At 43.0% G+C, this 12,528-nt stretch overlaps 1 protein-coding gene across 5 annotated transcripts in view; it reads right to left on the reverse strand.

The window, feature by feature from the left end:
* Positions 1–8,233: 8,233 nt before the first annotated feature.
* Positions 8,234–12,528, reverse strand: part of Papola (poly(A) polymerase alpha) — a 52,446-nt gene continuing 48,151 nt past the window's right edge. For all 5 annotated transcript variants that reach the window (XM_052185131.1, XM_052185133.1, XM_052185130.1 and 2 more), the window contains 2 exons: positions 11,917–11,991; positions 8,234–10,399 (listed from right to left, as the gene is read on the reverse strand). In XM_052185131.1, the coding sequence (XP_052041091.1) occupies positions 10,304–10,399; positions 11,917–11,991 (171 nt within the window). In that variant the 3' untranslated portion in view covers positions 8,234–10,303. The remainder of the gene's footprint in view (positions 10,400–11,916; positions 11,992–12,528) is intronic.

Consider the following 12,528-nt stretch of genomic DNA (forward strand, 5'->3'; position numbering starts at 1 on the left):
TTCTGTTTGGGATTTTTGAAACACTTTTACTATGTGACCCAGGCTGGCCTCAAAATTGACACCTACTGGCCTCTGCTGGGACCACAGGTGTGCACCATCACACCTGGGAAGTTCTTTGCAAATCTCCAAGTGAACTGGTGTATACTGGCTTACTCCAGACTGGACAAGCCCTCAAATTTCTAGAGCTAATATAGTAGTACTACTGAGGTCTCTCACAGCCAGAGACCTGCCCTCTCAATCCCTCACCCACCCACCCCATCCCCCACAATGTAACAGACTTAAGGGTATTCACACATCAGAAATGTATTTGAGACGATGTAAGGCTAGATGTGAAGTCAGCACCCCAGCCTTCCAAGAAAAAAAAGCCACAGCTCAAGACCAGGCATTTTTTTTTTTTTAATCCAGGCACAGCCAAGGTAAAATACAATCTGTGTAGTCTGTTCTCATCGCTAAGTGCGCACACGCCTAACATCACCATCTTCCCATCATGAGACCTATCTTGACACCTCATAGACTACAAATGCAGCTATGGGCATTTTGGAGGACTGTTCCCAGTGCCAGCCCTCAGCAGAGGCAGCAGGCAGGCTCAATGTCTCCTCACACGCTGCACACAGCATTTGTCTTGGCATTAAGGAGGGAACGTCTCGTGTTGGAGACTTCCATGCTCCCAGCCCACCATAATTAAAGAGGGCTTTGCCTGCCCCCAGATGTTTTCCTTACTCCGGTCCTATCCAAGTCTCACAGCAGGAAGGCAGCGTTGGAAACGGTGGGAAAAGCAGTTCTGCTGTCTGTAGCTTGCCTTCGTGCCTACCCTCTGATAAGTCCAAATCGGGTTTATACCCCAATTCTCCCCTCAAGAAGAAAAGTACCACGGTGATCCTTTAAACACATCCTGTTCACACGCCGCCATTCCACAGAAAGCTCAAAAACAAAGATCTAAAAGAACATGTCCGCTGTTACTCATGACCTAAGTAAGGCATTGAACATGTTGCTGTGGTCACTAGGCTCAGGGCAGGATGTTTCTTTCCTGGAAGGCCAGGACTCTTCAAACCAGTGGAAGCTTTAACAGCATGCAGCCCATTTTAGAGCTGAAAAAGTAACGGTTTACCAACACACTACTGAACAATCCCTGGGCTCTAGAGTGGCTGCTTAGGTCTGGCGAGATTTCCGTGCCATGCCCAGGCTGATACCCTTCCTTCCCAAGCTTTCTTCTCCCTGCTTTCCTGAGTTCTTGTCTAGGATCTGCAGGGAAGGAGCTTACCCCCACCTTTCCATTTCCCCCTCCGAGTATTACCTGGGAAGCCTTGAGTGGGATGCTCAGTAATACCAACTACACATTTACCTGAAACATCCAGGAATGCACATTTGGATGAAATATCACACAGCTCTTATCTTCAACAGAATCTCAAGCATTCCACCTTCCAAAGTTAACATTTCTAAATCTTACTTCCAACCAAGATGAAGTCACCACAGACCATTTAGCTACCCCAACAAAGAAATGGTAACAACTTCCAGCTGGTGAGGTCAATGAGCACTGGAGATAACCAGGGCAGGCACCACTAACACACAGCAACACTAACCACCTCCACTGGAAAGCAATCAGGAAACTCAGACCACACACCAAGCAAGTGCTAACACTCAACACATGCGCACTCTGGAGCTTGGAAATGGGCGTTCTTTCTACTCCAAAAGCAAGGCTGCAGGCTTACTTTAACTTGGGTAATGAATCAAACTAGCTTTTAGAGGCTCTGATGGCATTTTTTCTATCATGTCCCAAACCTGCCACAGATCATGCAGTCTCCTATGCAATTCATTTCTCACACATGCAAACAGGCACTCGGGCCTAAAGGGCAGTGGCATCTCAGGTCTTACATGCAACTAAGCCTACAGGCCTCTTCTATGAGGTGCCCATCTTTCCAGAGGCCTTGGTACCTTGTGATGCCTCGAACGCCAGGTTGGGGATCCTCCTTGACCCTATGATAGCTGTGTATGCAGCAGGTCCCTGGGCTCACAATTTTAGCAGCCCCAAATGCCCAATGTAGCACAAATCTGCTAGCGAAGAGAGTGGCTTTCTATCAAAATTTTGCTGCAAAGGCAAACTCCACAAAGCCTGGCTGTCACGTAGCCCTGGCTGTCCTGGAACTCTACAAAATCCACGATGGCATCAAAGTCACAGAGATCCTCCTGTCTCTGCTTCCCAGTACTAGAATTAAGATCACACTGCTGTAGCTAGCTCTTAGGCATTTTCAAGCTTCTCGTTAGGCAGAGTCCAAAGGCAGGGAGGGATTGCTCAGCGGGGCGGGGCTGTAATCCCTGCGCTCCAAAGGCTGACATAGGACCTTCTGAAGTTAAAGGCCAGCCTGGGTTACACATCGACAAGTCTTCGAGAAGCAAAAAAGAAAGCATTGGGTGGTGAATGGCTCACACCTTTAATATCAGCTGAGGCAGGTGGATCTTTGTGAGCTGGAGGCCAGCCTGGTCTACAGAATTCCAGGAAAGCTGGGGCTACAGAAAAACTGTCTGGAAAACCAACCAGTGACAAACCTGAGAAACGTTTCCCATTAGAGATGAGTCAGAACTTCTTGTGAAATCTGGGCTAACCTTGAAACATCCACTACTGCCCAGAGATGGCAATCACAAGATATGGGCGCCTGCCAGTGGCAGTGTCTGCGCAGCGTTGCATGGGCACTGACCTGGGTAGCTGACTAGGCCCTACTTCTCAAGTCACAACGACCGTGGGAGTTACATGGGGGTGAACATACAGTTACATACTGGGGAGATGGCTAGAAATTAAAACCAGGGTGGCTTCATATATGTCAGGCAAGTACTGAAAGGCTCTGTGACTGTACTTAAAAATTAAATTTGTGGCACATGAGTTTCAGGGGAGTTTTGTCTAGTGGAGTCATTTTAGAAAGAAAAAAAAATTTTTTTATTGAGAAAAACTGCTATCTAAATCATATAACAATATAAAAGCCACAATGATTTAAAAAGAAAAATCCAGTAAAGGGTTACATTCAACAAAACCAAAGCATATACATGTGGCAACTTATAAAATTACAGACAAGTCAGGCATGGCAGCAAAACTGAGGTTCTCCAACACTTGGAACCCAGAAGTCAGAACAGCTGGCTATCTGTGAGCTGCCCATCCTGGTCCAGGCTAGCTACAATGGGACCCTGACTCAAAGAAAACAAACAAGTAACAGAAAATAACTGTACCCTTAAAGTTTATATTAAGAGTCAAAAATTGTGTAAGTAGGGCTGGAGAGATGGCTCAGTAGTTAAGGTCCTGAGTTCAAATCCCAACAACTACATGGTGGCTGACGAAATGAGATACAAAATGAGATCTGACACCCTCTTCTGGGGTGTCTGAAGACAGCTACAGTGTACTTATAATAAATAAATAAATCTTAAAAAAAAAAAGTGAAGTATCCTGGCTGACTTTGAGACAATGTCTAGTGGGAACTGGACTCAAGACAAACAAAATAAGACAAAAAGTCCTCAGCCCCCAAATTCTAGAGCTAACCCCCTTTGCAGGCAGACAAGATGCCAGTCCTAAGCTTCCAACAGCATGGGAAGCCATGTCACACTGGCACGACTGTGCCTCTCAACACCCCTGTGTAGACAGCACTTACCCATCAGGACTTGAAGGACACAGTCTAGAAGAAATGCAGGGTTTTTCGTTTTTGGTAAAAAACTACAGCATTTGTTTTCAGATTAAAACCCAATTTTTGCCACATCAAATCGAGGTGACTCATGAGTGCTCATGAGACCTGACAATTATTCTGCAGAGGGAGGGCCATAGTGCCCATGTTTGTTCTGAGCGACTCCTGAACCTGGGGAGAGATGAGAATACGGGAAAAGCGAGAGAATGGCAGGAGCCTCCTCGTGCCGCGCCGCCAGTCTTGGCACAGTGTCCGGGCACGGTCGGCTCTCTGCTGGGGGCAGCGTTCTTGGCTGTGAAGGCAGAGCATGCCCTCTGTCACTCATGGGGAGCAGTTCTGCCCAACTGTCTCTTTTCGACAACTTTATCATCAATCTCTTTATTAACAGCTCCACTGCAGTTAGGAAACGCAAACAAGGCCTGATTCTCATGCCAGATTTCTGGAAATCACATAGCACCAGGCACCGCACAGTGTGAAAGTTTGTGAAGAGGGTGTTGTGCCAAGAAAGACAGCATCTACAAGGCAAGCACAAAGCCGGGACATCTACCTTGAAACGACAGACCAGCTTGTGTATGCCTAGAACCTGAAACCCCCAAATGTCCACATCATGTACAGACAAAGGAGAGCACAAGGGGCCAAGACTCAAGGTGGAGCCCACAAACACCTTGGCCACCTCATTCCAGGCATCCTTGAAAAAAAAAAAAACTACTAAATGCCCTTCCTAAGACTCTCAAAACCTAACCTGTCCCATGACTATACGACACCCACTGTAGAACACAGAGGCTGAGGTAGAAGTCGGCAGGAGTGTTAAGAGCCCTACAAAACAGGGATGCTTGAATTATTCAAGCTACTTATTTTCAGCATGAAATCTGTTAGATCAAAAATAACTATCTTATAAATTAATTAAGAGAAATGCTTCTAAGAGGGTTGTAAAATATTTTAAGAGAAAGACACACATATAAATAAATAAGTAAAAATCAGGTCACATTCACCCAACGATTTAATATGACAAATCTACCCCTGCGATGTCTTAAAATGGAACACTCTCTCTAAAAAGTTCCAAATGTCAGCTGACCTGTGGCCACATGCAGGATACAATCAGTTCCAAACTAAGACCTCCCTAAGAGCTGGGTGGTGGTAGTGCACACCTTTAATCCCAGCACTTTGGAGACAGAGGCAGGAGGATTTCTGAGTCTGGTCTACAGAGTGAATTCCAGGACAGCCAGGGCTACACAGAAAAACCCTGTCTGGGGCGGGGGAACCAAAACCATACAGATTCTAAGCTGGCAGAGTAAAAATATACTTTATGATGCATTGCTACTTTTGCCATTTTTAAAATACATTTCCACCCCACTAAGCCAGGGGTGGACGAAAATGGTAAAGTGTGCATCATGCAAGCCTGGTTACATCTGAGTTTGATCTCTGGCACCCGTGGTAGGAGAAAGGTGGTCCCCGAACACTGTTTTCTGACCTTTATAGATGCTGTGCCCATGTATATATGTTCTCATACACACACCATACATATTTAAGGTCATACACAAAATTTAAACAAAGAAGCAACAGTGAAGATCCAAGTTATGTGGGTAATGATGGCACATGTCTACAGTCCTTCCTAGTAATCATGAAACAGAGGCAAAACACCTGAGGCAATGTTGAAGCTGACCATGTCTACACAAAGAGGCCTTGTCTCAAAAAATAAATACCCCATGTCATAATTAATGTGAGCGATCTACCCTTCATAAAACAATTACTGTATGAGCCACGTGTGCTGGTGGACCACGGTCCCAGCATTTATTCTGGAGGCTAAAGCAAAAGACCAATGAAGGCTGCTGGAGCCTTTGTAGACAATCTCTCGCCTAGAAGAAAATAGCACATATAGGAGGATAAAATGAGGGATACAGTCACCACTGGACTTTGTCTAGTCCAAACGCAGCCACGGCTATAACAACCCTCCTTTCAGGAACAGGCCAGGGCCCGCCCCCACACCTGCTATCTCTTCTCAGGTGCCTCCTTTTCTTCATTCTGACGCCACCACCACACCATCCAGAGGAAGACCTGGAAATTCTGGACCCTTGTGAGCCAAGACATAGCCACACCAGATCAGCAATCACCATGAGCCCCCAGCAGGCCTCAGAATGCCGGAGGCATGCATAGTCACAGGATCAACTCGGACAAATATCACTGGGCTGAGTGTGGGGCATCCTCTGCCCAACTGTCAACACTGGTCAGGCCTGGAGCTCCCTGGAGTCGCTGCTGCGCAGTGGGCAGGATCCAGTTCTGTGGAAGGGAAAGCTCTCTCAGCAGTCTGTCACCATAAAGACCAAACCCTTCAGCACAAGAGCTTAAGACTGAAGGTATCAGGCATGCCTGTGTCCCGGTGATTAAAACATCCCAGGAAGGTTCATTAAATGCTAACATTAAAAAAAGAAGGAAAGAGGGCTGGAGAGATGGCTCAGAAATTAAGAGCACTGACTGCAATTCCAAAGGTCTGGGAGTTCAAATCCCAGCAACCACACGGTGGTTCACAACCATCTGTAATGAGAACTGATGCCCTCTTCTGGAGTATCTGAAGACAGCTACAGCGTACTTACATATAATTAATTAATTAATTAATTAATTAATCTTGAAGAGGAGGAGGAGGAGGAGGAGGAGGAGGAGGAGGAAGAAAAGAAAGGCCTAGAATTGAGACATGGAAAAGTGTTCCTTTCAACCAAGAGTGTTCTTTGCTCAGCAACTACGACATTACCAGATCAGGGGAGACACAGGCAGAGCTCCAAGGAAGAAAATCAGGCAGGCAGACATGAGCCACCCACTCATATGATGCCTCATCTGGAAAGGAATTTGTTCCCGACACCATGCCTTGGGTTACATGTACATCATTTGCAGGGAGCCAACAGAGTTGTAAGAACTGAACAGGATGTTTTTGAAAAGGGTTTTATAAAAGATTCAGCAAACACTGTTACTAGTCTCCATCACTGGTAATCATGTTCGATGGTGCTGTTTGTACCTTCTTTCAAACTCAAAGAACCCCGGATTGTGAATACAGTTGAGAAGTCCCGTGCTTGCCTGTCGTGAAGACCCAGGTCCTGCCCCCTGCGTGCCAAACAACATAATCCTTTACCTTTTTCTTTCCAAAGTTAATCCTAGGGAGATAGCAACAATTTTTAAATTGGTAGAGAGGGGGAAACTAGTTCTACGACCAAGAGAAACACCACATAGATGACCTGTGTGTGTACACCTGAAAGCCATGTTTAACACAGAAGACTGCCTTATTTACCAAGACAGCAACTATTTGTGGTTTGGGTATAAAGGAAGCTAACAGAAGTGTGAACTAAAAAAACAAAGCATACAACCCAGGCCACAGTGTTGTTGATTTTTATTAGAGTATGGGCAAGAGTTCTACATATGTACCCAGTGCCTTTAAAACCTCAGCCAGCGAGTGTGCTAGGGTTGTGTGGGTCGCCTACAATGTGTACAAGAGCGAGTGCTGCTTTCCTGTGTGAGCTATGACTGGGAGCTGCTGATCATGTGCTGCCACCTTGCATGCGGCCAGAACTAACATTATTCAGAGCTTTAAAATATTTTTCTGTGTAGAGAAAACAACAGAGGTGCTAATTAGAAATAAAAAACTTTTAGTCCAAAATGTACCTAAGACACACACACAAACTCAAATTTTCAATTATCTTTTTACCAATTCAGCAAGATGCAGGAAATACCTATGGGGTACAATGGGTGACCTCAGGAAGCCGGGTCCAGTCCCACAGCTAGTTGTCTACCAGGGTAGGAATAAGGCAAGCTCACTCCTGTGAGTGGTAGAGTCCTGAGAAATGTTTACCATATTTGCACTTTTGCTGGATAAGTCTCAAACCTACATTCTCCTTCAGGAAGAAGCTGCCCTGAAGCCATGAAGTTAATGAAGGTTCTAAGCATTTGGAGTTTCAGAGAAGGGATGAATGTAATGTGCATAGCTGCTAACCCTGAGGAAAATGACTTTTTTATCAAAAAGTCTCTCAAGACACTGAGATAATCATCCCTAAAAGTTGGCCATCACAAACTCAAAACAGTCCACTTCTCTTTTATGCAATGTGAGGGTTTAAGAAAAATGTCAGCATTTGATCCAGTAAAATAAACAAAATTCAAGCTCTGCATAAGACACAATTATAAACCTACTGAAAACACAACAGTGCCACCTGCTGCTGGCACAGAGAGAAACGTGAGCTCCGTTAAAGCCAGCAGCAGGAAAGAGCCTACTCATCAGCACCAGGGATGTCTGTACAGTGTGTAGTCTAGACAGAGCGCTGCTGCAGAAGATACCATTGCTCAAAGTGAATTAGTGGTGGTTATAATCACACTTTCCTCCCCAAGATCATTCCTGTGAACAATAAATGCCTGCTATCATGAGACATGTTAGCATGGATCACAAATAGGCTAACCAAAAACAAACCCGCCAAATATAGCACATTAAATTCCAATCTTCATTTTGGGCCACACTACATATTTATACATAGAACCAATTAGATTAGATTACTCAAAGGGGAGAAGGGATAGAGTCAAAAGAAACCAGCCAACTGTGGGATTTGTGCTGTTTTTTTTTTTATTGTGTTTTCAATGGAGAAATACATCATCTGTTTACAAAATAGCTCTTGAAAAATACAAGGAGTACAGATACTATAAAACAAAGCAAACTCCAGTCATGAGACACTACTTACATCATGCGAAAGCAACAGTCTGATCTCCAGGTTATGGAAACTAGAAGTAAAAAGTCACTGCACAGAAAAGACCCACGCCTCCAGCCTGGTGAAACTCGGATGCAGTTACATGGAACGTTTATTAAACTGAATTTTCCCCAATGTGTAAACAAAACGACAAGACTAAATCTGTGCCTGGTGATGTCAATCTAACTCCAAAGCTACACACACAGACACCGGTACATGTCACCTGTTAGCAGACCGTCTTCTTTACTCAAGTGGCGGAGGAAGGGCGAGGTGACTGGAGAGCAGAACACTGTGCATAAACACCGTGAGTGGTAAAGAGAGCCTTCATTAATGCATAGCTAAGGGGAAAGACTATACTCCAACTCTGGAAATTAATTTAGAAGGACAGGGGAGAGTTTAAGTAATTGCAGTGTAACATGAAAATGCACAAATGTGTGATAGAATGCAGCGAAATGAAGGATTCAAAAACCATGCTCATACAAAGATCTGTTGCTACAGGTCTGCTTTACCCAGATTAACATAGAGTAACTTTTATCAACATCTGGCATCTATCAGATGTCACAAGATGGACAAGAATTCTGCTACTTAATTATGGGAAATCATTGTCTTTAAAGGCGGTTTCTAATTTTTGATAGAACAAAAAAAATTCAAAAGTGGAGAGCTGACTAAATGTCAAGTGCTTACTAGAAATGATTTTTAAAATGTTTTTGTATGTAAAATTCACTGACAAATTTTGATAAACTGGTTAAAAATAAAAATTAGTTTAAAAATCTGGAAGAAAATGCCTTTTTGCCCACTTTTAAAATTAAAAATCAATTTGTCTAAGACAGGAACAGGAGTTCTGTGGAGTGTACAAAAGTCCTCTCAGAGATCAAACGGCCATCCTCCAGAGATGCTTCACAGGTATGGCTTTCAGTCATTCTCAAGTTCTAGCCATGGGACCAAAGTTAGTGTTCTGTGTCATGTAGCCACAGGGTCACGGTTACATGTCATGGCTTAGGAAAATACTGGCATTCTGGTTTCTGTGAAATAAGCCTTACCTTGTGCATACAAGCAAAAGGGAAAAAGAAAGGCAAAGAAAAAACAGGGGTGAAGGGGAGCACTGTCATTGTTTTGAAGACTAACAGACTGAAGGCAAAAGAACAGAGCTTGAGAAAGCTCGAAGACCACACTTGCTGGCCGACTGCTGATGTGTATGCACTATAAAACAACTCTATAAATAAAAGGAATATATACTTCTTAATCATAACCTCATCAAAACCAAGTATCGCCTAATTCTTCTTTCAGTGTCCAAAGTATGCCTTAGCAATGACAATCCACCCTAAGGGCTATGGCTGCCGGAAGGACTGAGCTGAGCTAGGTGACCTCCTGTCCTTTCTAAGGCAGAATGGTACACCACTGCACAAGGGATCCAATTTAAAGACTAATTGTAAAGAAAATTCTTTGGGAAAAAAAATTGAAAATCCATTAAGCTGAAAATCTAAAATTAGTTCTACTTTCTAATTTAAAAAAAAAATACATAAAAGTGCATCATCGGACTAAGGAGTTCTTCCACCAGTTTGTATTGCACTTTTCCAAACAATGCACCCCACATAAACCCAATCCGGATGTCAATCATGGATACAAACACAGCTTGAGGGTTTTGTTTTGTTTCCTTCTTAAAGGCAGTAATTCTTCTGAAATAGTTAATGCAACTGTTGCTAACACAATAATAATAGTACTCCTGGCTTCGCATACTAACCTGGACTTCTGATCAAGTGCTGATGAGCCCAAGTAAGGGAGGTCACCAAACAACCAAACCCTCTGTCAGTCAGGTCTAGTCTTGTCCCTCCAATCTCCTTTTTTCCTTCCTTCCTTCCTTTTGTTTGAGCATCTGAAGACAACAGCTTGAGTTGGCAGATACTGTTTATGGACCCTGAGGTGGTTTTACCGATTCAGTCTCAGTTTTATTGAATTCTTGATAACAGGAATAGGATTTGCAGGGAGAGCAGGGATATCAGAAAGGTCTGTACTGGATGTTTTCTGAGAATGAAAGCACAGAACACACTACAGTTTAAAGTGCTGTGACTTACAATGGGGTGTATCTCCCACCGCCTCACTCCTAGGAAAAGATGCAGTGTTATCATGAGGCAAGTATGAGACAAAGTTTTAAAGGAAGAAATTCTAAATGGAAAATATGCAGCGCAAATAAACATAACTAATACAACCATATATATTCTAGACATGTAGAAAATTTCAAAATAGCATGAATAATGTTTTCATGATTTATCAAAAATTCTATAACTTCAAATACACATCTTAGAAATATGTTTCACAAAATAAAGAACAAAAGAAAGATACTATTAATAAAATAACATTCAATTAATGTGGACTGAGTTTAGTCACGATGCTAACTGCTCTAACAAGAAGTGGTGTCGGAGTGCCCTCATGTGGAGGAAACGCTTAAGTTCACCTGATACATAGAACCAGCAGTTAGCAGTTATTTTCTGACACTATAAAAAATACTTTCAAAGACAACCCCAATGGGACCATGGCTGTGGGGACATGCTCAATGGACAAACTGCAGAAAGGGGCAGTGGCATGGGAAATGTGTCCTGTAGGAACACAATCACCCTCCTCCTAAGATTACCTCTTGTATACTGCAGCTGAATAAAAGCATATAAACAAAACCTTTCAGAAACTGAGCAGAACACTGGTGCCGGCAGATTACACAAGAGTGTTTCCTATGAGCACATGGACTCAGGCACCGCTGAGTACCACAGACGCAGCTGGTGAGGCAGAGCTCAGTCGACCTAGCAAGTAGGCACTATTAAGAAACAATGACTCTTGGGCCAACATTTGACCTAGACTTCAGGTTTTTTAAGTTTAAAAAGATTCAAGAAGAAAAACAAAGAAGGTGAAGGTGTGCAAATTAGTAAGATGAGCCTGCTTGTGTGCATAAGGAACTGTCTAGAAAAACTACCACTAGTCAATTACTCTAAGGAGTTAAGTACCATCTACTGAATAACTGGATAAAACCAGTACTAAAAGCTAAGGCAGTTCAGGGGCGCTTAAGCTACACAGTGAATGAATACATAGAATGAAAATCTCTCTGAGCCTTGCAAACAGGTCTGCAACCTTTGTTTAGTTTATTTGGTTTATTTAGTTTATTTGTTTGGTTTGTCCTTTGTTTTACTGTCAGCCTATAAATAAACAGTTACGTTATCACACACAACAGTGAGGATCTGAAAAGCTTGCAGTGTAAGGGAAGAGCTACAGCTGCCTCCTTTTCCCTTGCTGGTGTCTCAGCAGAGAGCTCAGGACAGTCTCGGCCCCAGCATCGGAGGCCAATGGATGCCCCAAGTCTGAGGTGGACAGAGCTTCTGAACAGCTCCAATCAAGTGCCTGTCTGCCTTGAACTTGAACTACAGAAAACTTACAGGCTTCAAATTAACTACTTCCACAAACAAAATTTTAATAGTCTAGCATGAACCTTCATTATGCCACTCTAATATCAAAACCACTGAGCAAACTCTCCATGCTTTTTTTACACATAGTACCTGAGAAGCCGACAGAGAAGCAGATGCCGGAACAGATTCTGATTGAACCGCACTTGTCTCCATATCAACTTGTTCCTGGGAGACAAAGGATGGGGAGAGGGGAAGAGACACTTTTTAAGAAAAGAAAAAAATAATAATCAAAGAGCATAAACAGGTGTGGTGGCTAATAAAGAAGACAAATTAGCAATAGGAAGGTGGAGAGAAATGTACCTACATTATATCACATCATGTCATCGAACCCTGTTATAGGTTATTTCTCCATTTCAGATACAAATTGTAGGCACAACCAAAGTATCTCACAGTTTCCAAATTGCTCGAACTTGGATATTTTAACAAGTACTAATAAAGGTATGCATAAAGGTGTGCATGGGTCCTTTAGGAAATGTTACCTAGACAATAATTAACAAAATATAAACCCAAAGAAAGTCCTTAACTATGTGGGGGAAATAAATAAAATTATTAAATTATTAGTAAATAAAATTATTCAGAGGCCCAGAAAAGGGGAAATCATTTTGAAATGTAAATAAAAAATATATCGAATAAAAAAAAATTATTCAGAGGCACAGAAACTGCCCCACATCTGTAATTAAAGTAGCAAGCAGCAGGAAACTG

This window comes from Apodemus sylvaticus, chromosome 6, assembly GCF_947179515.1.
Source record: "Apodemus sylvaticus chromosome 6, mApoSyl1.1, whole genome shotgun sequence".
In the NCBI taxonomy this organism is placed as follows: Eukaryota; Metazoa; Chordata; class Mammalia; order Rodentia; family Muridae; genus Apodemus; species Apodemus sylvaticus.